Source organism: Poecilia reticulata, chromosome 1 (genome assembly GCF_904066995.2).
Source record: "Poecilia reticulata chromosome 1, P_reticulata-male-v2, whole genome shotgun sequence".
Lineage (NCBI taxonomy): Eukaryota > Metazoa > Chordata > Actinopteri > Cyprinodontiformes > Poeciliidae > Poecilia > Poecilia reticulata.
Window position 1 is genome coordinate 18,097,560 of NC_088830.1, and position 27,241 is coordinate 18,124,800.

Below are 27,241 nucleotides of genomic sequence, written 5' to 3' on the forward strand. Positions count from 1 at the left end.
TTGCAAACTCTTTATCGCTTGCTGTCATCGTTGTAGTCTAAAGCTGATTGTGTTGGAGAAAGGCTTTTTATTGATTGATTGATTTTACAAGATCCCTTTTACTTTGAAAATACAACAGGAAGCTTCCCTGTTACATTTCTCGAACGCACGCGGGCAGAACGGGAAGCAGGAACTGGGAACTGACTGATCGGAGGGGGAAGTGAATATATTACAATGAGATCACAGCTGTTCCGCTCCTCGTTTGGCTGCTTGCTGACTGTTTTTGGCCCGTTTCCCGCTTCCTGCATTAATAAAGCAGTCAGACAAACTGCAGCAGCTGTGCCACATTCGTATTATCCCAGAAAAACGATGCACTATCAAACGGAGCAGAGAGGACACCCGAATTCTCCAGACTACCGCATTTATTTTAGTAAGTTTCATCTCCGCCATGATGAATGGACCTTGTGTGTAACGGCATAGTTTGCTTTCTGTAAAGAAAACTTGCCCGGGTCTCTTAAGTAGCCGTGGCTTCCGGTCGGGATAAATGTTTGACCTTCCAGCTGCAGCCGCGGGTCTTTGTGGTCGTGTTGCGTTTCTTTTACTATTAGAGCCAAATGTGTAAAATTAGAAAACATGTCCACAAGAATGTATGGATTTAAACGATTTACTAGTAAATAGACGAAGTAGTGTGTACATGTAGAGCATTATTCTTTATCCTGCATGCATTTTATGCTTCCCAGAGGCTGATTTAACTAATTGAGACGGTAGGCTTCTGCAGTGTCGTGCTGAGGATTTAATGCAATTCAAAACATCTGTGTCGCATTAAGAGATGCAGTACAGTGGGCTCTGAGAACCAGGGGATCACTACTACAAAATACTACATCTAATGTTTTTTTTTTCTCTCACATAATTAGACCATAGCCTACTACAGTAAAACAAATAAACCATTCTGCTTATGATTTTAACTCATTTGAACTCGAATGCATTTCTGTGTTGCCCATGGAAAAAAATGCCCAAATGATCTCTGCCAAAGCTAATCTGCCTTTGGTATGGAGAGACGGCTCCTCCATAACATTCAGTGAATGTCAGTCCAATACGTCTACTCTCAGGGCCCTAAGAGAGTGAGATTAACCAGAGACTAGCACCAACATTTGGGAGTGGAAAGGATGGAATAACCTGGATGCAGACTGCAACTCCATTGAACACAAGTCCTAAAAATGTTAAACATTTTTAGGACAAATGTTTGTTGAGGAATTGAATACTGATTATGACTTGTACTTGGAACATTGTCTGACCAAGTTGGTGATCAGCAAGAGCAGACGGTGGCAGGCTTTTGTGGCCGTCAACAATTATTCCTTAAGCTAGGGAGGCGACTGTTTGTTGAATAAACAAATCGTCAGCATGTCTTGTTTCTTGACTCAAAACAAAGAGTCAATGGCTGAATAAGCTGTTATTGGATTGGTAAAAGATTTTATGTTCGCTTTGGACTATGAAGACTTCCGACACAACGACAATGACTTATTGACATAAAACATTCTCACGACAAAAAAGTAAACTAGCAAAGCGATTTTTCATTCTTTTTGAGCTAAATGTACTCTTTGTGGGGTGATCTTTATGCATGCAGCTTTTTACCTTATGTCTTTTTGTTGCTTATTAACAAATCTGTTTATCTCCTAGAAACCTCTGATGGCAAATACATTTCACCATTCCATGATATTCCACTTACAGCTGAGTCAGAGCAGGTAACTAGCTAACAGCTGTTTGTAGTTTTGTTGAAGTGTGACATATAAACAAGAAATGACTGTGAATTTTCTTTCCCTATAGAATGACAATGTACCTGCAAAAAAACCTAAGAGTGAGAATAAGGTATTATCCTGTTTTAATGCATTATTGGACTATTTTATGCAAGTGGACGTTCAATGACTCGCGTTTGAGCAGTTATTGGCCATCTTATTCACTTCCAGGTGCTGTACAACATGGTGGTTGAGGTCCCTCGGTGGTCAAACGCTAAAATGGAAGTAAGCAAAAAGCTTCCCTGTATCCTCATATTTGCAGGTTATATACATTTTATTAGATGGTTTTTATAGATGGAATAAAATTAAAATGACGACTAGTTTGAGAACATCAGTTTTCTCAAACGTACAACATAGTTGTGCATAAACTAGTTTATAAGCTTTCACTATTTGATTTTATATTGCAGTTTAAATTGTTTAGCTGTATTCCTTAGCAGGATGTTGAATCTTAATTTGTACAAATACTCAGCAGGATATTAGGAATTACAATATTGTTCAAAATTGCAATTATAATTGTTGGACGTTTTTGTTGCTAGTCCTTTTCCACCGCGGCCCTCATGAATCAAAGATGTCTGACAATAAAGCAGGTGTACGGTCGTTTTCATCTTTTCCGGATTAATTCATTTGGACATAGGCTCGCGGTCTGAGTCACACTCTGTCTGTGTTCATCTCTGTTGTAAATGCACGTTTTATAGATAACTGTATTTGTCGCTTCTTTTTCCCAGATTGCAACAAAGGAGCCACTGAATCCCATCAAACAAGACGTGAAGAAGGGAAAACTCAGATACGTGGCCAACATTTTTCCTCATAAAGGATACATTTGGAATTATGGGGCACTTCCACAGGTCAGGAGAAATCTGCAGCGCTTCTTCAAGACAGATATGCTTTAAAGTGCACCGATTTTAGGTGCTTCACTTTGTTAGGTTTTATTATTTTCTGGGTCAAGTACTTTTTTTCCCCCTATCGGTTACAGCAAGTATTTGGTACATTGCAAAATTTTCAAGTTTTCCCACTTTAAAAGAACAGAGAGGAACTTTTTTGTTATAAAATCCACTCTCCTCCTCCTGTTTAAAGAAGAAGAGTACAATCCTTAAAACGCCATCTTTTTTTGTGGGGGGATAGTTTGGGAATACTTTTCTGAAGTACTAGTCCAGACATTTAACTGCGCATTTGTTAGCTGTTGAATATTTGTGAGAAGATTTTGACTTTTTCGTGTTCTTTACTTGCTTGTGGACTTTACCTCTATGAAGACCTGGGAGGATCCCAACCACAAAGACAAAGAAACTAACTGCTGTGGTGACAATGACCCCATTGATGTTTGTGACATCGGCACCCAGGTAAGCAGACATCTGTGTACGCTGCTACTCATCTCCATGCCTATGAAAAGAAATGTGCACTTTTCAATTCTGTCTCTGATCTTAACTGTTAAACTGTTCAATTTCAGGTTTGCTCCCCAGGTCAGGTGATCCAAGTCAAGGTTCTGGGCATCCTGGCAATGATTGATGAGGGAGAGATGGACTGGAAGGTCATCGCCATCAACGCAAATGACAAAGATGCAGAAAAGCTCAACTGTGAGTGTCGTAGGCAAAAGTTCACAACAGTCATGAGGACGATTCTGGATTAAATCTGTGCTTTGCTGATCTGGAGAGTATGAGAAGGAAGTTCACCTTCTGTATAATAAATAAATAAATGAATGAATGTTTATGATTATGCCAAAGGAAAACATGGAGTCTGGCGGGATTTAGGCTAAGATAATTCAGTTTAAGGTGTGAAATTCATATGTAGATTTGTCACTTACAGACTGATATTTCACCTGCACTGGCCTTTTAGATGCAGACACACAGATAAAAATCACACCAAGCTGCTCAAGTCCACAACAAACTCTTGACAAGATGACTGCAGAAGGCCAAGGGAAAAATGGGCGTGACATGTTGAGATGGCATTCTTTATGCAGTGGCTGCATCACATCTCCAGTCAGGCAGACCTGAAACAGAGGAGAACGAGCTCTGTCGTGAGGAGAGCCCCTAGAGGTCAGAGACTGTAACAGCACCTGTGTTAATTCTGGTTCTCTCCTCTTCCTCTTGATGATACGCCGTGGTTTCTGTGGGGTTGATGAAGGTTGAGAACCCCTGAAGTAGGTACGAAGATCTGAGAACAGCCAGGCAGAGCCGCGCCATATTTGCTAATGGAAAATGAATCTGGCTGGGGCCAAAACCACCTCTACTCGATGGAGGTGGTTTAGTGGAAAAGCTCCTTAACTTAAATACTGACCGTGGTTATCTCAAAGAGGACTTTGGTTGGCCCAGTGAGCAACAGTTCAGTACTTTTTCCCTTTATCCCTCATAAGATGCTTTTGACATTGCCTCCCAACTATGTGGCGGCAGCTCTTGAAGCCTTGTCTCCAGCGCAGTTAATTTCTTGTCGGTGTCCCCCGAACTCTTTAGTAGACTTCAAATCTTCTCAAAGATGCACATTTTTCTACCACATTTTATTTTTCCATCCAAAATTCCATTATTGTGCTCGGATGCAGCACTCTGAGCAGTCAACTTCTCTAAGAATAACCTTTTGTGTCTTGCGAAGGGTCTCTGTGATCATCTGCATAATTGTGTATTAGTTATCCTTTATAATTGTCTAATGTAATGCTTTCATTATCGTAGTAACCATAATTTGGGGTATTTAATGGCAGAAAGCCATAATAATCTCAATGAACTTGTTTTATTTCACAGTTCTGAATCTATTTACCACGTTTCATGGTTTGACCTGAAAAGCTGAATTGAATCAACTTTTTGTTCATATTCTAATATATTTATAAGCATGTTTAATACTGAATGGTAATGAGATGGCAAGCAGCACAGACAGTAACACCACATTAGCTCTATGTACTTTAATAGTTTATAACCATTGAGTTTTCATTGTCAACATGGATTTATTGATATTCGGCGCTCTTTAAACATATTGTGTGTGTTTCTTTTCCACTAAGGCCAATTCTTAGAATCCTGAGAAACTTGCCTTTGCAGGTTACATTTCATGTGTAAACAGATAAAATCCACTTTATCCGTTTCATGGAAACCCGAGTAATCTCCAACTCTGTTTTTCCCTCTTCCCCTCAGGTATAGAAGATGTTCGGAAGAGCCGACCAGGTCATTTGGAGGCTACTGTCGAGTGGTTCAGGAAATACAAGGTGCCCGATGGAAAGCCAGAGAACCAGTTTGGATTCAACGGGGAATTCAAAGACGAGGTCGGGTTTTGAGAATAAACAGAGCGCAGCAGCTGGTGGACCGGGGCGGCGGCAGCTCAGACCAAATGTGCTGAAATGGATTTCTCTCTGCCGACAGGATTTTGCAGTTGAGATCATTAAGTCCACCCATGAGCACTGGAGGGCACTTGTGCAGAAGCAAACAAATGCTGGAGGGATTGAGTGGTAAAGCAAAGCAGATGTGCATGTGAAATGGGTAACGGAAAGTTGAACTTGCATCATTTTTTTTTTCTTCTCCTCAGCAAAAACATGTCCTGCTGTAACAGTCCTTTCCAGTTCAGCGCCGATGAGGCCAGAGCCGTCGTTCAGTCGGTGAGAGCTTAAAAAAAAACGTTTATGGCAGCAACAGTGGTAGATGGATCTGGTTCTAAAATTAACATCAAAGCATCTTTGCCATAAATGTTGTACTTTTGCTACGAAAATTAATTGTAGCTAAAGAAAGCAACTACTCTTTTCCAGAGTAGATACTTAATGAACTATAATTAAGTGCACTAGTTTAATTAATTCATATAGGGTCAAAATTATACACACGGGTTCAAATATATACAGTCTGTTATGTTAAAGCCTTATTCCAAATTGTATTAAATTAACCTCTTTGTACAAAATTCTACACACCCTGTTCAAAAATGAGTCATTTTATAACCTGTTTGGTTTCAGGACCACATCAAATTCAGGTTGAGCTGGACCTGTGATCTTAAACTGGGTCTAAGCTGCAGAGAAAAGTCAAAACAAAGTAAAGAAAACAAATCTCTGACTCTGCAAGGAAAACATCACTCAGTCCATGATGCCGAGTCCTTTATGAGAAGTTAGAGTTTTTGAAGTGGAGCAGATCTAAGCAATGCTGGATGCTATGAAAAATGTGTAAAACTGCACTATGCCACTGTCTGAAACTCAGACACCAATGTGGATATTGTATTTAAAGTTTTAAAGAACCTGTGGCTAATAAAAGCAAATTAACAAGGAGCAATTTTGTAACATATTCTTCTGAATTTTCTAAAAACTACGTAAAAAAAAAAAAAATCTTGAAATTTGAGTCTGGAAAAATATTGAATTTTGAACATGTATGAACTCTGGCACTCTAACCAATCTGTGCTTTTCTGGTCTCTTTGTAGAGGCCCTCAGCTTAATGCTGCAGCTGTCGTTTCTTCATAGTTGGAGCAGAGTTGTGTTGTTTAGAAGCCTCTAGTTGATTCCTTCCTGCCACACTGCTGTCAAAGTGATTAAATCCTGGGCTTCTCTGACCATGCACCTTTCACCCGAAGGCTTTCAGCTTCTCCATGAGATGCACATTTCAGCCAGCAGGTGTCTCGCAGTAGAAACCTTTACAGCAGGGGTCCCCAAACTTTTTCCTGTGAGGGCCACATAACTTTTCCCTTTTCCAGTGGGGGGCCGGAGTCCGTTTGTAACGGAAAAGGTGTGACGATTGCAGGAGTGCCTAAATGTCAAAATATATTGTTTTCCAGAAAGCACAATCAAATAACATTCTCTGGGTTCTTAACAGAAAAAAAGTCAGGAAATAAATAATAGCACTATTAATGAAATAAATAATAACCAAATAACCCTCTCTGGGTTCTTCACAGAAAAAATCCAGGAAGGATTATAGTCCGTATTTTCCGAACTATGAGCCGCACAGTGCAGCAAATAGTTTTTTTGTTGTTTTTTTTTGCCAGTATACATACACGTAGATATATTTGCCGCTCCAGGTTTTCCTCAACAATGCAGCAGCAGTAGAGGGGGGCGGACACCCAAAATTTGAGTCATAACGGGTCAATAGAATATCACATTTATTAGGGTTGAGAAAGGAAAAGTTGCCAAGCTTAGATTTAACTGAACTGATTACGGTAGTTTCCGAAAGACTTGGAAATTTTGCTGCGGCCCGGGGGAGAGGGGGAGGGGGGATGAACAGTCAGATAAGGTTTCTACTTGTTGGTGTTCCCACTAAATACTGAATATGCCCTGTTTGGGTCGCCTTGGCCCTTTTATCACAGCCTGTGGGGTTTTCCCTGACTGGGAACGAGAACACAACCGGTTGAATGTGACAGGTAGCCAATCAGAAAGCGCTATGACGTCAGAACAGAGGGGAATCCCAAACAGCTGACATATCGGTAACTGAGAGTCCGGTGGATATCGGAGATCATATGTGGAAATAATTATTATATGTAAAGGTAATTATTATATGTTTATTATGTTTATTCAGTTAAAAATGTTAACTATGAAAAAACATCCAAATCAGTGCAGCAAATAGAGCGGCTGCTCCCGTCTTCTTTCATCCACCGCCTTTTCTTTTTGTTACATCTTTTATCTCTTAAAATGACTCCACAAATTATCACTACTGCTTCTACATCGTCATCCGTGTTTGGTTATTCTAAATTCCCGCTATGTTGGGGGTTTTACTGGATTATCCTCTGGAATCGGGATGTTTGTGACTGGAATCGGTTTGTGTTGCTCCTGCCTTGGACACACAAACTGATCGAACCTGTTGTACTTTATCAGCTCTTTGGTCTCAGAGGTTTGGAGAACCGACAATTCTTAAATCTTGCCGTCTAAACCAGACTTAAGACTGGTTTAGACGGTATTGTTCAGGGGGCCGGACCAAATGTGGAGGCGGGCCGGATCCGGCCCGCGGGCCGTAGTTTGGGGACCACTGCTTTACAGTGTTAATGTTAAAACTTCACTGTGGCGAATGACTGGTGGTACAGCAGTTCTTCAGTTTGAAAGGTTTCAGCCCGTTTCCTGTATGTGCCTTTTTTTATTTTGTATGGAGGACGGCAGTTTGGATCCGATGACTTGATTAGTTTCGTTTTGACCACAATCCCAAACATACTTCCATACTGTTTTTGGAATGGCAAGAACAAACTAACCTTTGGTCTCTGGGAACTCCTTAATTTTTAAGAACCCTGAAAGAAACTATGTTAGTGACCACAAACCAGCCAATTCTATCAAAATGTCCAAACATCTAGAGAAAAAGTAGTTGATAGCTGCACAAAGCAAGCAAGTTCTCTGCAGACATCCAACTTGACATTAGTGGTGACATATGTTGATATTTAAGCCTGTGTGTGTAATTCTAACTAGGAATGGATTAAACAAAATCAACAACAAATTCAAACTTTTACATGCAAGCCATGGTTTTTAATCATCTTTGCGACCTGGAATAGATAATTAAGAAAATAGTCAATCCTCCAAATGAATGACATCCATACTCTTGAGTATGTGAACATCTGGGGTGGGGGGGAGGACAGTAAATCCAACTTGGAATCTAATTTAGTAATCCGCATCTCAATGATTTCACTTTCAGGCTCCTGCTTTTGGTAGTGCACATCCTGTGTCTGCTGAAGGTAAGCAGAAAATAATTTTATCTGTCAAACTCATGTTCTGTGCTTAAATTTCTGATTTCATCCTAAATATCTTCTCGTCTCCTGCAGTGGACAAATGGCATTTCGTATGAAGTTCCCTTGGAAACATCAGATCGTCTTTAACATGAATTGAAGTATCATGCATCCTGCTGCTTTTTCTTGTGTGCAGGCAGATTTATTTTTTATACGTACTTGCAGTGGCGTGTCATATATAAACTGTATGGGCCAACGAAGACATGCAACACTTGTTTTTGGGTGACGTTATTTTCCTTTTAAACGATACACTAAGTTGGTTGTGCACTGGGGTATATTTGTTGGTAATACTTGGGAGAAAAGTACGTTCTCACCTGAGAGCAGTGACCAGAAATTGGATTGTTTTTTCAACTACAGTCATTTTGTATACAGCAAGAATATGTTTCTAATATTGGATAATAAAAAAAAAATTTTTCTAAACATGGCTTCTGTGCAGCTATTTTTTATTGTCCAGTTAAACTTTATTCACCTTAATAGGGTGGGGAAACAAAATGAAGCTAGTTGCTTTAAATAAATATAAGTTTTATTAAAAAAAAAAAAAAAAGGAACACCCACATGTCGGTAACATCAGGAATGATACAATTAACAGCTTTCAAATAAACTGCATTCAGTACATTACAATACTTACAGTATTAACAGCCAACCTCATTTTATTGTTTTAGCATACCGAACTTTGAGAGAACTTGGGCAAAAAAAATGTTTTTTGTTTTTTTTTCACTTTTTCTTCTTTCTTTTTTTTTAGTGTCTAACTGCAAAAAGACCAAGTGTGTACAAACTGCTGGCTTAACCTCGCTCAGTTCAGCACATAAAATGTACAGGTTAAGTCAGGAAAGTCATTCAAGTAAAGTTGACTCACTCAGAAACACTCTGAAGCATCTTCAAGTATGGCTATGCTTTAAAACCCGCTTCTGGTGCCTCGGCTTTCTCATCGACAACCTGCTACTGTAGCTGGGTCCTGTACAATGATATCCAACCTTTTTTTTTTTTTTTTTTTTTAATGAAGGATTTGTTTTACAAAACAATTATAAACCAGAGCCTCTAAAGAACTGAGCTAGCTTCTATAACTGTAAACATTGCTGTGAAAGTGAGTGTAGTATTTACAAAAAAATTAAAGATAAAACTTCCTGGATAATCCATTATCATTTCATTTCATTTACCTTGAAAAGCTCCAGTTATTAATTTTTTAAAATTTATTTTAAAGGTCATATATGTGGAGCCAAGGGTCTATTTGACAGAATAAAAAGAGCCCAACATGAATGTCAGTGAGTTGTACTCCTGCAATACAAATTCTTGCTATGTACAATGTAACATAATTTATTTATTTTTTTTAAACACATGTACAATTTGTTTAAATAAAACATTTTTTTTTTTACTACATACTACTCTTACTAAAAAATAAATGAAGTGCTTTCAAAGAAATCAATATGTGAAAGAATTGGGGAGAGTTTCCGTTAAAGTACGACTGATATTCAGTTAAATTGCCATAATTAAGTGGAAAAAAATAATTAAGTTGCTCAGTGGTTATAAATTAAATTTACTAACATGCAGGCGCAAAACGTGCAGTCGCATCAATCATTGCCGTGGTCTCGTGTGGCAAAGGCAAACAAATTGCTTTAACTTAGTCAATATCTTTCCCTTTTGACAACTGAGTGCATAAATGTTGATTAATTTCGAAAATACCCTCTCACTAGCTAAAATAGAAATTTTGCAGGATAGCATGTGTTTTTCATTTGAACTTATGTGAAATCTATTAAACAAGAACACAAGTCAGGATTCAGAACAAGTCCCCGACTGTAAAAAAAAAAAAAAAAAAAAAAGTTTGAACACAGATTTGCGAAAGAATTAATTAAAAATGTCCCTGATTTTACAGTAATGTTAAAAGTTCAACTAATATTTTCAAAACACACTGAAAGTAAAAACAAGAGCTTCCTTTTTGCCTTTTGGTGGCCTAATATTGTGAAAGTAGCACACAGGCAATAACCGATATGTAATAATCCTATTGCCGAGCTAGTTTTGAGGTATACGACAGGTTTACGCTGTACATTATTTATAAGCCTTTTCATTTCGTCAAAAATTTCGTCACATTGTACATTTCTACTAGGCTGAATAGCACCTTGTTGAAATTAATCAGTTGAAACCTAAAGAAACACAATGACACCCGGCATAATTTACAACATAAATCCCAAAAGTCTAATATGGGTAATTAACTTACTGTACAAATCGCACCTGTCCGTCTTAATTCGATCACAACAGCAAGTCAGCTGCCCTCTGACACTGAGCTTACCCTGTTTTGTGTTCCTCAGTGTATAAAAGCACCACAGACATAAAACTACATGTAAAATTCACAAGCCAGGATATTTGGAGAATCTACAGTAAGGAGCTATAAAAACAGTCACAAAGAACAGCAAAGTAAACCTGCTAAAAACTAAAGAGAAAATATATATATTTATATTTTTGTCCCCAAAATGTTTAGAATGCACCACATGAATGGCTCAATTTTACAGTATAAATAAACACCAGATAGTGATAAAAGCACCAATAAGATGACAAGTTAATTTTCTTCCCAGGTACTTGAACTAAGTACAACAGATGCATCTCCATAAATTACAATATTACTGGGAACTTGAACTCATCAATTCATTTCGATTAGTCTGACATATATCACAGTTTTCTGTTACTTCAGGTTGCTATGGCTGCCAGCAAATAGTGAAACGAAATAAAATTCATCTTCTTCTACATAAGACCAACAAAAAAAAAAGGATTTTAAAACAGATATGGATGTAAAATGGTTTACACAATCATGGTGTACTGCTGACTTGGTATCAGATAGCAATGAGTTATTTGGCCTGATATTTTTTTTCTTCTTCTCTATTTTGTTGGAACTGCTCCAATAGCAATAATAATAATAATAAAACATATCGCTGATGTTCTCAAAAAGTATTAAAAATGTTTTAAAAGACTATATGTCTATAAGAGTGCATAAGAAAAGCCTCACAAGCACAAATATTTCTCTCAAGATAAAACTTTTACATACCACTTCATTATAAAGATACATTAAGTAGTGCAGCTGTATCACCGAAAAACACAACACAATAATTACATTTATTCAAAATGAAACCAAAAATAAGGGGAAAGAGCAGATTAACAATCGCAAACACACTGTTAGATTTTAAGGTTTGCTACAATCAATAGTAAGAGCTTAAAATGATCATTAGATCTTTTATTATTTATTTTTACAATTACTTATATAGCTGCTCCAATATTAATTGATGTAAAGTTGAGAGGAAGGAAAATTTTTCCATTCAGTTATGACTTGAGGACCCAAGTCATCTGCTGGTTTTGATCCACTGTGTTTTATCAAGTCAGCATAATGCAACACTGTGCTGACGCAGAAATTTATGCAAAAAGCCTCAACAAAGACGTACTTTAATATAGACCCAGATTTCAATATGAAAAAACTTTTTGATTTGTTTTTTTTTTTATGAAGAAAAGCTAAGAAGCTAATAAATTAGTTTACATTTGCAGTAAGCCATAATCACTGAAAGCAACAGAAATAAACACTTCAGATACACCACTCTGTAATGGGCCTATTAAATGGGTTTAACTGCTTTGCTCTGAATTGCTAAAATAAATTACATTTTGGAAGGTATTCTAATTTACTGAGATGCACCTGTACATATTTGCTATACAGCATGATCAGATTGTAATTTTTCATTTAATGTCTGAAACATTAAACTCAAAAGAAAAAAAAAAGTGCTCTTAGAAACACTGACTTCTTAAAAATGATGGAGATGCTCATGATTTCACTGTCGGGTGATTTTAGACAGTGACCAGTAGATGAACTGTGAGTCTCTTGTAGAGTGTAGTCTGGTTTTAGTGTGAAGGCATTTGAAAGTGGTGATAAGCATACTTTTCAGCACCGTGAGTTTTGAAAGTCAGTGTTTTATGCAAATATTAGAAATTTTGTAAGAAAAATAAAGCCACCATTAAAAGAAACTTTGTTTCCAGCTGAAAAAGTTCCTTGTGTGTTAGACTGAAAGCACCACTGTTTTTCTGGTATTGCAAAAGTTACCTCAGTAGGATCAACTAGTAAAGCTCGGTTGTGTGAGAGTTGAGAAACGTAGCACATTTGTTTTTCCATCGCAAGGTTGCCGATAGCGATTTGATGCATGTGGTTTGGGTTGAAGCACCTTCAAGTTCCTTAGAGGCTGTTTTCTACACAAACTGACTGTAAGGCCCTGTGACCTTGGTGAATGCATATGGAGTTGTCATGACGTGAGTATTAGTTGTGAACGATGATGACGATCCTTCCATTAGTGCCTTTATGAAACGCTTGTATGGCGGTTCTCCGGTAGCCTCTGAAGACTCCGAATGCTCCCGCTTCCCCCCCTTCTTGCTGCTCTTACTCGGAGTCCCTTCCCCGCCATTCCTCTCGGCCTCTTCCTCCTTCTCGCGAGCCTTTTCTGCCATCTTAGCTTCCCACATGGCCAGCCCGTGCTTTGCCTCATTCAGATTCTTGTGCTGGTAGAAGACAAGGGAAATGCGTGTTGGGTGGTTGCGGTCTGGGTTTTTGAGGGGCGTTGTGGCATGCAGCTCTCGTTTTGCACACTCAATGAGTACAGAGCCATGGCTTGGAGCTACAGCCACACCACCGATTTCAGGATCCAAGAAGTTGTGCTCGTTGTCTGACCACATTTCTGGTTTTTTGGGGGTCGTGGGTGTCTGAGGCGCTCCAGGCTCCGACTTAATATTGGAGGCAATTTGTCCACCATTGGAAAGACCCAACCCTGACTGTGTTTCAGGGTTTAAGCAGCCACTGCTGATTTGAGCTGGGAGCATCTGTGGATTAGGCATGGCCACGTCTGTATTAAGTTGCATAGGGAAGGAATCGCGGCCTGGGATGTGTGGACTCTGAGGCAAGTATGAACTTGGGTATTCTCCAAACTGATTGCCTTTACTTACAGCAAGTGCATAATCCATGCCACCATGAACAGAGGGTGCTCCTGTTAGGGTGTCAATGAACCGGGCATCTGAGGTTCTGTTGCTGCCAAAAGGACCATAGTGTCTCATGGGCTGAGGTGGACGCATGGCACTGTAACCATTGACTTGGAAGCCTGGTTGACTGTACCTAGATGGATAATTGAGCTCAAAGCGTTGTTGGACACCATACTGCTGCTCGGGGAAAAACGCTGGCCGCTGTTGGCGATACACATCCAGCTGATTTTGGTTTGGTGCATAGAACTGATGGTAACTTTCAACAGGCATTCCTCCGTTACATTGGTGACCTGGTTGTGGACGATTTGGCCCATTCATGTATGAGTTTGGAAGTGAAGAGAGGAAATGGCTGGCTGGTGTTGATGGCTGAGCGGTGTACATGCTTCCTGGCTTTGGAGAGCCTGGAAAAGAGCCAGGACTGTTAGAGAACCTTGGGAGAGCAGTGTTTGATGAGGAGGGGTAAGGGGGGTACATGCCCTGGTGCTGTGGTTGCTGAAATTGCTGCGGCATGACCCCAAGGGGATATGATGGGTGACCTGACTGAAGGGGGGCTCCCAGAGCACCTAGAAAACAAAACAAGGCCAAAAACGTATGAAAACAAACTGATTTCATGTCACATTTTACTAGTCAGTCTTTTCATTAATTAAATAGTGCTGTGAAAAAGCACTATTTAATTGATTTACTGTTTTCACTTTGAGCCACACCCTTGTTTTGAAGTTGGACTGATCGAAAGTTACTTCTACTAAACGATTATATGCAGGGACAGGTGTAAGGTTTGTTTTTGTCTGGGTACACCACTACAACACTTAAATACAGTTGTTAGGAACCCAAATTGTATCACAATATCAATTGCATATCGCAGTAAAGCTCACATAAATCAAAAATGATTTTTAGGTCATATCACCCAACCATATTTTAAAATGGGAGTTTCCCAAAAAAAAGTCTTTATAAAATGTTACTCTACCTGTAAATGGAGTGCTCTGGACAGTGTTCTCATAAGTGCCAGCCTTTGCCTTGGCCAAAAGGGCCTTTTCTGCCTTATCATTTGAGCTTTCCAGCATGGCATTCTTGTTGGCAGCCGCTTTTCTCGCATCCAGTTTCTTCTGCCGGCAAGACTTGGCAGGCTCTGCAAGCATGCGCACCTGACGACGGAAGGCACTGAGGACTTGAATGGCCCCTGATTTTATTTTTTCCTGCTGGCCCTCCTCACTGCCGAACTCGTCGGTGCTCGAAGCCTTGTAAAGAGGTAAGACGTGGAGCTGCTCATCTTCTGGTATCTTTCCAATTTCTCGATTATCCTCCCTCGTTAATGTGCACACCTAGGAAAAAAAGGTACATGCCAGAATAAGGTAAATGCAGCTTTATTCAGATTACATACAGGTGCACTTTATATATTATATAGATTACATTTCTTTTATTAATACTATGGATATGATTCAGGGTCTTTTATTTGGTATCTCTGATTTTCATTTGAAAAAAAGTTGAAAACAGAGAAAGATTTTCTTTCTATTTCAAAATTATCCCCAACTATGTGTTGACCTATTAGCAAAAATCCCAATAAAAATATTTAGATTTATAGTTGCAACAAGAGGAGATATGACAATTCTATGGGAGCATAAATACTTTGACCAGGGAGTGAGTGTAAAAACATGTTTCCTAGGTCCCCACGCTTACCACAGTGCTTCCTCCCTGCATGTTGTGGAGGTCTCTATGAGCATGGGCACAAAAATCCAAACATGCAGTCACTCCGGAGAAAGGCCGTCCCTCCTTGATCCCCAAGCGACAATCTGGGGCCCTGTGCTCATGTTCTACCTACGGACAAACACAAGGGGAAATACAAAAGCTTTAAACATTACAAAAACCCTGTCAGAAATGTAAGAACTGTTTAATCTGTCTAATCTATGTTTAGCCAGACACAAAGCTTTCTTTGTGCAGATCATATTCACACACAATCCTTCAGACGTGTAGATTCCGTCACGCTATTATCAAATCTGATCCTTTTTAAGACACATGGAGCAGAAAACAAATCTTGTACATGATAACAGTTCACAGCCTTTCCCACAGAACTATAGTGCACTCTTTTTAAGGTCATATTAAGATTTTTTTGCGCCTGCTTATTTTACTAAGTGCCCTCACTAAAGTCAGAAAGTACAAATTTCACAACATTACTGAGAAATTATGGTCTTATAATAATTTAAAAGCCTGCTTGCTTTTGCTTATTTGATATGAGGATCAGCTATGTCTTTTATTAATGTGTATGTATATTATTTTAGTAGATAAATAGGAAATTATTTGATGTATTGAGGTCTTATAAATACCAAGATATACTCACCTGGTTTCCATAGGCTTCAGGGGCCATTATTTTATACAAAGGACCCAGTAATGTTGCCAAATTCTGAAAACCTTTCTCAAGATTCTCTTCCTAAAAAACAGAATGTTTAACATCAAGTTAAATATAAGTGTTTTGAATTTGGCTACAGCCATGATCCTCAACATCATTTCTATTAAATACCTCTCTGACATCGTCTCCTAGAAGCTTAAACTTCCTTGGGATTTTGCTTCGGGCAAACTTGCAGCCATTATAGTACATGCTCCAAGAGCAGCCAAAAGAGAAAGACGCGCCGCTGGCTTCAGGATTAAAGCCCTGGCATGCACAGGTCCTCCTGAAAGTGTACAGGTAACATTGACAAAACAAACTTAGCTAAAATACTTTGAGTAACAGAATAGATTTACACTGTGGGAGTATATCTTGAACATAATGCATTTCTAATATTTAAGTCTGACAGGTGTATACAAAACAACTAAATATAACTAAATAGTTATTTTATTTAAATAATCCAGTTAGCAAAAATACATATGGACTCATTAAACATAGTGATGGATTAAAGCATTTATTTCTTTAATTTCGATGACTTGCAGCCAATGAAAACCCAAGATTTAGTTTGTCAGAAAATTTTAACACAATAACACAAAATGATTAAAAAAGGTTTCTAGCACAAAGGATCAGCAGTACAGTCTGTTCATGTACTGTATATGTACTCGAAACATTCAGGTTCATTTTGCATCAACTATTGTATCAGTGCAACATGACATGGATGGTAATCTCTCTGTGACTCTGTTGAGATGTTCATGGAGGATGTGACTATGATGCAAAGTCACATTTTTAAAAAACTTTTTTAATATATATACATTTTTATAACAACAGAAGGTAACATAGTTACTTGATTGTGCTACAGGTAGCACCGTGTCCCTGGAAAATACATCATACCTTAACAGAAATTAAATGTTTGAAATCTGTTTTATTGTGAAGCCATATGTTATGAATTTCCCTTTTTGAACAGAATAACAATTTACCCTTTCCATAATATCTTTTAAATGCACCTGTAAACTACTAAGATGTAGTTATTTAATTATAAGACACTTCTGAGTACTGCAATGCTGTAACTTACTCCTCATTGAAAGCGCAGCGTCTCTGTGTATGAGCTCCGTGTTTTGTTAGAGTTTCACTCAGCTCGAGATAAAGGCGGTCAGCCAAGCTGGGCTGGATGCCTTCCCAGACCAGAATTACAATTATGATGCAGGCAGTGTCACATCTGTGACCGGTACGTTCACGCACCAAAACCAGTAGCTTTTCCTCTACACTGGATCGCCGAATCACCTGAAACAGAGCACACACACAGGTATCACAGAAATATTTAAAGGCAGCCAATTTATCAGATTACAAATAAAATACAAAAAAATAAAATAACATTTTCATACCCATTTGGCTATGGGGCATCCTTGTGTACTTTTCCCCTCCTTGCCGGTGTAAATTACTTTCTCAATCCTGATGGCTCGCCCAGTGATGCCAGACCTTCAAAACATAATAAAATGTTAAGAAAAGACAAACAGAAGTTGCAAAACATTGTCAGCTTTCCTCTAATGCTCTATTAATTTGTGGATTACCTTTTCTCCATCAGCTCTCGAATGCCAGCGACAGTAGGTGCTGAGCCCAAATGAGTGTAATATGGACCTTCATCCTTCTCAATGATTTGATCTAAATTAAATAAGGCATAAAATGTTAAGAATTACAACTTAAACCATTGATCGCAGTTCATCACCCACAGGATGAGCCTTACCAACACAGTGGCATGATGCGATCTCATATTGAGTTTTCATGGGGGTATCCAGAAGATTCTTTACAGGGGTATCTAACAACTTCATGGGGGAATCTATGAAATTTTTAAGGAGCTGTTCCTTCTTGGGAGTGGAGTCCAGGGTATTTTTCAGAACAGAAGCTGCTGTGGCCATTGAGTCTGCCCCGCTCATATCCATGTTGGTTGATAGTATGGTGACAGGGCCTGAGGATTCCACTTTGACTTTATTTGATGAATTAACGACGAGATGTTTCTTCTCGAATAGATTCGAGAGCTCGTACTGCCTCAAGCTTTGTTCCATAGAGGCAATGATGTTCCCTGGCTTCCTGTCTTGAACACATAGTGAATGTTGATTTTCAGTCTTGATCTTGACCCCACCTGTATCACGGGTCATAAACGGCTGTTCTTGCTGCCGTGAGGTGGGCAACTCGAATCTGGGGCCGTTTTCCATTTTTACAGCTCCGAGGTTTTGTTTGGAGTCAACTGGGCTTTGAGGGAGTTGAGAAGGGCCGTGGCGTTCCTGCCTTTGTAATAGACGCATGCGAAGAGCTGCATGCCTCTGAAAGTCAGCATGGGGACTTGCTGGTCCCAGAGGTAGTCGAGGTCCTGTTTGGAACTGGGCGCAAGAAGCCCTCGCCTGCTCCTCGGCTTTGGGATACATCCTTGTTCCTGACTGTTGGCTGAACAGACCCTGTGGTAGGTGAGGTTGTGACTGAGAAGACGTCTGGGCTAAGTCCACCTGGTTGGGCTCATGGCAGTGGTTGTTAGGCTGCTGTGGTTGAAACTGTTTGAGGTTTTGGCTGCCTGAGTTTTCAAGACGCTGTCTTTGATGTTGTGGCTGTTGCATCTCTGTGTTATTGTAGGTGAATGCTGATTGGTCAGTGTGTTGATGGTTGTTACTGAAAGGCTGGTCTGGTTGAGGCTGGTGTTGGCCTGGTGGAGGCTGGCTGCGAGGTCTGTAGGTGGGAGATTTGAGCTGCTGGGCTTCAAACTGCGGTGGGTGGGACAGCGGGCGTTGAAGTTGACAGTGCTGCTGTTGTGTTGTTAAAAACTCTACTGACAATATCTCCTGCAAGTCTTTGTCCTCGTGTAAGTGCTCTGATTGCATTGGGGAGAGGTAGCAGTTAGATTGCTGATTCTGAGGGAAGCTTTTTGTCTCAGGCATTTTCTGGAGTAAATGTTGCTGCATCTGGGGTGCTTTAGAGTTGGACTGCTGCCACTCAGAGGCAGTGTTGTGCTGAACTGCAGCACATTGCATGTGAGCAGGTAGACAGTCTGGCTGTTTTTGAAGCGAGCTGTTAGACCCTCGGCCGGTGTCTGTAAAAAGTCCTTGTGTCTGCGTTTCCCTGAACCTTTGCGCTTGGTTTTGCTCCAGTATCTGGTTTTGAACTTGGGGGCTGGTGCTCTGCTGTTCTGACTGAGGCTTAGCTCTCCACATGTCTTGCTCTTTTGCCTGGGATGCTGTGCACTGTGTCGACTGCTGCTGGGAATGTGAAAGATTCCTTTCTATCCAATTAGTTTGGCTGGGAGTGGAACATGAAATGTTGACTCTTTGTTGATGTGCATCCTCCACACCGTTTACTGACACAGAGTGATTTTGCTGCTGGAGGCTGTTTCCCATTTGACCATCAGGATGATGTTGTCGTCCAGAGTTATCCTGGAAATTCTGAGCTCGAGTCTCGCACTGGAGTCCCATGTTGGTGTCATGATACAGACCAGCTCCATTGTCATTTTGGCTGTTCTCATTTGCACCAGAATTAAGAGATCCATATCCACCCGCCTCTGGAGCCTGCGAGGGATTATTGTGGTTCAGAAAAGACCTTGGGTTGTATTCCTGCTGGGTTTTTGTATATGTACCTTGAGGGTTTGTGTTATCTGGAAAACATTGTGCCCCACTGGGATGCTGTTGTGCCCCCAGAACCATCTCTTGACCAGAGTAAGATGAAGGCTGTTGCTGTTGATTTACTCCAAAGTTACTAGAATATCCATTCACTAAATAGTTGCCAGAGTTGTAGCTGTTGACGCCTTCTGCGGATGCTGCAGGCGGCGGCTGCTGCTGTGACTCCGACAGCCCTGAGGTTACAGCAGGGGGTTGAGCACCTTCACCAACCGAGCGTGTGGCGAGTGAGTCATTGACAGTATCCAGCTGTGATCCAGATGCTTGTGGTGCAATGGACACTTGCTCAGGATAATACTGAGACAAGGTTTTTTCCAGCAGATCACCGGGAGTACTTTCTATGGTTGAGGAAGATGATACAGCACCGTTTGGAACAGACTTATTTCGTGGTCGGCTGAAAATATCCCTGTTAGGTATGTGACAGTTTCTTATATCAAAATTAATATCAGTCTGAACAGAAGTCTGTTCCATTTCGGTTTTCTTTGTCAACTCAGAGAAGTTTTTCACAAAACTACGGCTTGAGTCACCGTTTTCTTTCATTTCACCATCTACTTTTATTTTCTTACTTTGGTGGACCGCTAAGGACTGCTCTGCGAATCCATGCTTCAACTCTCCGTTCATTAAGTCTCCGTTCATCTTGAAGAATCCCGGTTGGAACAATGCTTGTTCGGAAGTGGGAATGTTGCAGTTCTCTCTGTACCTCTTCATGGAGCCAGCAGCTTTGCTGGGTTCATAATGCACCACACCAGTAATCCAGCTTTCACTGTCGCTGATCTGCACAGAATCCTCCTGTGAACACCGAGCTCCATTCTGGAATTTGTGAGAATGATGGTGAGATGCTCCGAACTGTCCCAACATTAAACTTTCTTCCGCCTCATGTTTGGCCTCTTCTGTTTCCATCTGTCCTGCTCAGAGCCCATACGTCAGGCTGCCCTTTGTCCCACCTGCAGAGTAGAAAGACAGCATGAAAAGGTTACTTTGAATATTTTTCAAATGAAAACATAGAAACAATCTTCAATGCAGAGACTACAGCCTTTATAATGATATTACTTGTTTCAACCAGAAGGACAAACTGTTTAAGTTCATAGTGTGCAAATATTAACCACTGATACAATTACCAGATTTATTATTGAGAATTTTCTGTGCCTAGTTTCAGTTTTATAATTTGTTTCACATCAACATTTCAAACCACAGGCTGACACCACATGCCAGCACTTCTTGTGTTAGAATAAATAACATATATTGCCAAAGGTTTATAGTTTTCTTGAAGACATGAAAGGATGCTCATTGGTCATTTTCAGTCAATGTTAAACTCATCATTTTCAGGGATTTAGAGGTAGGGTGAGAAGCTCGACCAGTCAGCTTCTCACCCTACAGCAGAGGGTGAATGGAATAGAACTTCAAGTAAGATGAGTTGGCTTGAGCATCATTTCCAGTGTTTTGGGCACGTCCTTTTGGAAGGAGGTTCCAGGGGGACCGCCCAAGACACACTGGAGGGAATATGTCTTTTGGCATTGACATAGTCTATACAATATTAGTAACGCTGGCAAAACATATTATTGGCACACAGAGTGTGTGAAACTTGAAATACAAAACTTTATGAAATATTCCATCCAACAGCTCTGCGCATTTGCGATGTTTCACATATTAATATGTGATAACTGCAATCTAGCACATTATGTTGCTTGACTTGTATCCCTCCTGAAAATATCAATAGACCACTGAAAATACGACAGCCAGTCCATTCCAGCGTCTCCAGTGTTGAACTATAACATTAACATACGTTACGTCAAGGGGATCAGATAATCACCTGAATCCAACAGAAAATGCATGAAATCTGGGACTGAAAGTAAAGGTTTATTATCCTAACATTAATTTATAAACTTTACCCAATTTAAAACATTATTCATGTGTTAAGGTTGAATATAATGTGATGGTTATGGATTTTGGGCTATGCAGCAGCCAGTGTCTGCACCCAAGACAAATTTCAATTGGGACAACAAAGTTTATCTTATTTAAAAAATGAATTAGATTTTTTTAAGGTATGAAACACTGCATTTCTACAAATAAATGCTGAAATTGATCATTTATTTGAGAATTTAGGAAAATATTGTTGCAGCAACACAGCAAAGTGAGTAAATTCTACTTCCCTACCCCATGTAAATCTCCCTTTGTTTTGTATGTTAATCAGTAACTCTGTCAGGACGTGAACGCCGATGTCAAGCTGCTCTAGGGGCAGCTCCGTTCCGATGGCACGCTCCGTGTTTTACAAAGCACCAAAGAATCCAAGCAGCTCGTCACAGTTAGAGACGCCCATGTAGACCAAGAAGAAAAAATCTTTGCAAACCCAGAACAAAGCCAAGAAATCCCAGCTGTGTGTGCGTCTATCTGGGGCTTTATACAGATACACAAACACACACAGCTACCATGCAGTGATTTAAACCCAAATTTACAGCAGTGCTTAATACTTGCATAATTGACAGTGTGATGTATTTTTGCTCTACAAGTAATACAGTAAACTAAGCCAAAGATATACTGATGAAATGACAACACTGGATCTTTCCTATAGGTCATATGTGCTTTAATCTATTTTGGCTTTCTGATAGAAATAAACACTGAACTGCAGTTTGAATTACTGCTCACAAACTGAACTCTCCAGTAAGATTTTGTTCCAGCACCAGAAGTCAGCTTCTTTGTTTCTGTGCAATTGTTTCTCTCCCTCTCTGACCGCCTTCACCTCTACCCTATAATTACATGTCAGATTCTTCTCTACTTATGCTGCCATTTATCCTTTTCTTCCTGTTCAGTCTAATATCTGACCTAGACAATTACCAACCTTTCTACACAGTCTTGCACATCGTTTTTTTTTTTTTTTTTTTTTGCTATAACTAGTCAGTCACATTGCATTGTACAAAGTCCAGAGTAGGAAATAAGCTTATTCATAAAAAAGTTAAAGAAAAAAACAGACGGGTTCTTCGGAGAAAAATGAAGACTGACGTCAGTAGCCTGCCTCTGTAAAGCTGTGCCACAGTTTTACAGATTGTGCATCCGGTAATACAATAATATATACCGAAACATTTTAAAGTGACACCTGCTAACGTAAAGTGTGAACAGAAATACACTTTAGGTTGTCCACAACCTAAAGTGTGGACTTCTTTTATTTGCATCAGCATTTTTAGTAATATAAATTTGAAACGGTCAGTAAGGCATTACCTCTTGAATATTCAGTAGACACACACTGGGGTCAGATGGAGTGAAATGTTTCTTCTTTTGACGTGATTATGCTAAATTTAAATTGAGGTCATAACAGCTGTGTCATGTCAGTCAGCTGTCAGAAATTTAGAATTGAATCAAATCAAAGTCAGATGATAGATGTTTATCGAGATTGTCTTTCTCTGCCAATATGATAGCAAATCATTACATGCAAACTACTTGGTTTGCACCTCTTGAAACTAGAAAAAGTTGTGTTCAACTAGTAAGAAATAGTTTTAACTGCCTATTACTTTTTTGCTGACTGCTTAATAGTCTGTTTATATACCAATGCACTGAAGATAGGCATCCATATTTTTAGTTAGAAGCATATTGTTTGCTCCATTCATACAAGTAAACATTTTTTTAAATCACGGTATTTATATAGCTAAAGTGTATGTTACTGTCTAATTCCTTTTATTCAAATGTTTGCAAACAGGTGACTTTGTCTTTCTTGTCGTTTCCTTTCATCCAGCTAAAAGCCAGTGTGCAGCACCAGGTGGGATGGAGAAACACTGCATTATTTTATAATGGAGCAGCCACAGAAAACCTCCATCACTTGAGCACTTTCTTTGGCATCTCACTGAAATAAGCTGTGATCAGTAAGAATGCTATGATGAAAAACATTAGTAGTTTTAAAATTTTAAAATTATTCTGTTTACCTTGTTTTTATTTACTACATGACACAATGTGTGCAATAAATATTTAAAAGGGAACATCTGTTCCCTTTCTGCTGTGTGATTTGCCTTGGACTGAACTCATATTCAAACTGTTTTGTCCTCCCAAAGAAAGAGCTTGTGAAATTTGAGGCCTGCCATGGCGTTTGTAGCCTGTTTGCTGTTACTTGGCAGCCCTGTGTGACATTCATCATTCCAACAGCTGCTTGGAGGCTCAGGTCCCTGCACTTTCAAGCTCAGACCCTAAGGCGACAACATTTAAAACATCTTGCAGCAAAAAAGAAGAAAAAAAATGTTTCTTCAGTCATATTGAGTTTAGAAAAATAGAAGAAAAATACAGAAAATGCATAGAAATATTGAATATTTTAAAAATAAATTTTAAATGTATGTTTAGGAGCCTGTACCTATTTAGGTTGTAATGTCAGGCACAAACCAATGATTGTGTTTAAAAGTGGATTTTTCCCTCCCTGGAATTTCAAGCTTTGTCCTGCCAACTTATCTACTCACTGATATTGTGAAGTAAAACAAAATAACATTGATTTTAATGACATTATACTCACATGGATAGATTAAAAGTTCACCTCTATGCTAAAGGATAAATAAAATCTGCTGCCAAAGCTACGAGAACGGTAGATCTTGGGCAGACTTGTAAATCAAATACACACTTGCCAAGTCACACTAGTGTTTTGTTCAGAATAGGCCATAATGTCAAGTACAAATTTCCTTTGGTGAGAGGGCCTGGTTGTACTTTCCTGTTTAAAAGATAAGAAAATGAAACATGTACAAAGTCTAAAGACTATACATTTTTGAAGGGTTCTGCGCAAGCAGAAGTTTGACACCTTGCCAAATTACTTATATAAAAGTGCTTTTTCTTGTAACACTATTATAACTTTTATGCCACTATTATCAGTTCATCAACATCCTGTATTTAACTGACACAATCCTATAATTTGAACACTGTTGAAGTGTTATTAAAATAATTTTACTATAACACAATAACAAACGAAAAACAAGAAAACGGACTGAGTATATTTCCAATATGAGGCTTGCTAATTAGCATATCACACCAAAAGTCACTGTAGCTTGCATATTCTGACAGCATGGAGAAGAGCTAACAGTGATACCTTATCCTTAGCAGTCCTTTGCTTGCGTAATTGGGTCAGAGGACTTGGATAACACTGTTTTAGTGTCCCCATGGTAAACAATCAGCTCAAGCTGCTGCTCCACAAACCTAATGACCTGTGGCAGAATCGTCACCATCCTACAAGCTAGTTGACTGTATGAAAACAAATGATAAAAAAGATATATGATCAATTTCCGATTATTATTCCTCTTTTAAAGATCAAGCTCAGTATAATAAGTTCCGTTTTTGCAAAGATTTATTTACAGAGAACAGTACATGACCTGCATCTGAAGTTTTGCCAAAGAGAGGAGAACTCTTTCACTGCTTGTTTTAATGCACCACTTGATTATTGCATTGTAGGCAGATCGCATGATGACAGTTCATGATGTATAGCTTGCTTGTGCAGAGAGAGGGACTGACTGCACTGGAAAGAGTATTTAGAAATAGCTGATACGGTAAAAATTAATTTAGAATTCATAACATAATTCAGAACCAATATGCTAGCTGAGTGTGTCGTTACCAATATGCTAGCTGAGTGTGTCGTTACCAATATGCTAGCTGAGTGTGTCGTTACCAATATGCTAGCTGAGTGTGTTGTTACTAATATGCTAGCTGAGTGTGTTGTTACCAATATGCTAGCTGAGTGTGTCGTTACCAATATGCTAGCTGAGTGTGTTGTTACTAATATGCTAGTTGAGTGTGTTGTCAGTGATGTTCAAATGCTTAACAGGCTCAGTTGTACTCATGCCCATTTATGGTTTACATAGTACAGGGCCTTTTGTTCAGGCAACTTACGCTTGTGATTTTTGTCACATGGCACACTCATGCTGTGTCTCTCACATGCTTGGTTTTACATCTCCTATCTCTATTTTCTTCTCAGCATATGACAAGCCTGATGAAGACACAAAAGATTCCTCTGTCTGCATATCTCCTTTCTCCTTGGATGTCGCTTCAAATAAAACCAAATCAGAGGCAAAGTCAATTTTTGCTAGATCTGGGTAAAGTTCAGTTGTACTGCATAAAACTGAATGAATCTAGGACAAAAAAACAAAAAACTAAATGGAACACTTCATTCTGACCTTTGTTCAGTTGCATTCTGACAATGTGTTTTAGTGGGGATTTCATGTGATTGACTCACAATAAAATAACTCTTAACTGAAAAGAAGAATAAGAGCCGTACAGCAATTTTCCAAATGAAAATCTAAGAAGTGTGCCATGCATTCACATTATATCTGATACTCCTAAATAGAATCCACTGCAACCAACCGTCTTCAGGACCTAGCTATTTAGAGAAGAGTTGACCCATGTGTACTGTATTTATCTTGGTATAAATGCAGCTGCTCCATGAAGGCACCAGAGGTTTGTTGGAGAAGATTAGACAATAAACAACCTCACGAATACCAAAGAACATAGCAGGTAGGCCAGAAAGAAATCTGTTCAGAAGTTTAAAGTAGGTTTGGATTGTAAATCAAAATCCCTAAGCTCATATGAAAGGTAAATCCAAAATATGTAAATGTAAAGAGTATCTGAAGATGTATAAAGACACGGCAGTTCACCCTAACTGAGAGGGCAGGCAAAGAAAGCATCAACTATCCACAGAAATTCCCAACAACAGTACACCACAATTCACATAGAGTACACAGCAAACATGAGGAAGAAAGTGCTTTGGTCAGATGAAACCAAACTAATTATCCAACATACAATGCTACGAGGACAAAAATAAATAAGAAATGCAAATAAGAGCATCCACAGTATTGTTTTAAAAAATGTTAAAGACCATGTATTCCATTACACACAATTTCACACTGCTTGGTGTTGGTCTATATCACATAAAAGTCCCAACAAGACCTGAAGATTTAATGTGAAAACGTCTGAAAGAGTTCAAGGGGCATGAACTCCTCTGCGAGGCACTCGAGATCAAAGTGAAACATTTTTTTTCTTTGGCATTCCACAAGACAGACACATTTCAGAACAAACCTTTCTAAACCCTACATATTGTTTATTTTCTACTTTAAATATTGCACAGATCAATACAATGTGATTAACATTTGCCAACTAGAATGTAAAATCTCTAAACCACCTTGATGTACCCTTTGGAAATAATTTACTGTATTTTATTTTACTAAAATGTGCAGCTAATGTTTAGTAAAATAAAAAATCATCATCAGATGCTGTACCTTTTAGACTATCCATATGAAAAGTTTGATTGCTGAAAGGTTTTTGGTGCATGTTTTTCTTTTTGCATTCCACTAAAAACATTTTTTTGTGTGTTTGTTTCCACTCGGAAGCAGATGCACATGAAGGTTATTACCTGGACATCTGAAGCTGGATGTTCAGTTATACACGTGACTTCCATTAATAACAACAGAAGTTGCTGCACAGCTTTCTGTGTGGGGGAGGGGATTGTCTTTGGATTGCACAACAACATGGCAGTTCTCTTTAGCGCACCTCAGTTATCTGCTCCGGCGTAAACTTTGGCTTGTGACGTAATGACAGTTGCATCACTTGGCAGCCAGCAGCAACGGACCTGTTTGTCCTTCCTGTTCTGTCCTCCCCCAACTAACTCGCTGACCAAAACTAGGGCAACTCTGCAGTTAGATTTAACTTCCCCAGAAACTAACCTCTGGTGGGCGAATAGCACATTTTTAAAATGAAACGAAAAGCCCTAGAAAGACTGCGCTTGTCATGCTACCCCTGTTCAGACTAAAGAACAGTTTCATAAATGCTAAGTGTAACTTTGTATTTTCCTT

General features: G+C 39.2%; 2 protein-coding genes across 4 annotated transcripts in view; one reads left to right on the top strand and one right to left on the bottom strand.

Moving 5' to 3' along the window:
• The first annotated feature begins 133 nt into the window (after positions 1-133).
• Positions 134-8,839, top strand: ppa2 (inorganic pyrophosphatase 2). Of its 3 annotated transcripts, XM_081607867.1 has the most exons (13): positions 137-409; positions 1,657-1,721; positions 1,804-1,845; positions 1,944-1,997; positions 2,498-2,617; positions 3,023-3,109; positions 3,217-3,343; positions 4,883-5,010; positions 5,108-5,193; positions 5,271-5,340; positions 8,324-8,363; positions 8,451-8,496; positions 8,545-8,839. In XM_081607867.1, the coding sequence occupies exons 1-12, from the start codon at positions 214-216 to the stop codon at positions 8,471-8,473; spliced, it is 1,038 nt and encodes a 345-aa protein (XP_081463993.1). In that variant the 5' UTR covers positions 137-213; the 3' UTR covers positions 8,474-8,496; positions 8,545-8,839. The 3 variants fall into 3 exon arrangements, with proteins under 3 accessions (XP_081463989.1, XP_081463993.1, XP_008410294.2); XM_008412072.3 differs by having other exon boundaries at positions 8,451-8,839; XM_081607863.1 differs by lacking the exons at positions 8,324-8,363; positions 8,451-8,496; positions 8,545-8,839 and adding an exon at positions 5,686-8,302 and having other exon boundaries at positions 134-409.
• A 550-nt stretch (positions 8,840-9,389) lies between these two features.
• tet2 (tet methylcytosine dioxygenase 2) overlaps positions 9,390-27,241 on the bottom strand; it is a 28,115-nt gene continuing 10,263 nt past the window's right edge. Inside the window, exons 2-10 of the mRNA XM_008412058.3 lie at positions 17,528-20,386; positions 17,355-17,445; positions 17,169-17,262; positions 16,859-17,067; positions 15,922-16,072; positions 15,742-15,831; positions 15,084-15,221; positions 14,374-14,728; positions 9,390-13,972 (exon numbers count right to left, since the gene is read on the bottom strand). Coding sequence (XP_008410280.2) covers positions 12,630-13,972; positions 14,374-14,728; positions 15,084-15,221; positions 15,742-15,831; positions 15,922-16,072; positions 16,859-17,067; positions 17,169-17,262; positions 17,355-17,445; positions 17,528-20,342 — 5,286 coding nt within the window. The 5' untranslated portion in view covers positions 20,343-20,386 and the 3' untranslated portion in view covers positions 9,390-12,629. The remainder of the gene's footprint in view (positions 13,973-14,373; positions 14,729-15,083; positions 15,222-15,741; positions 15,832-15,921; positions 16,073-16,858; positions 17,068-17,168; positions 17,263-17,354; positions 17,446-17,527; positions 20,387-27,241) is intronic.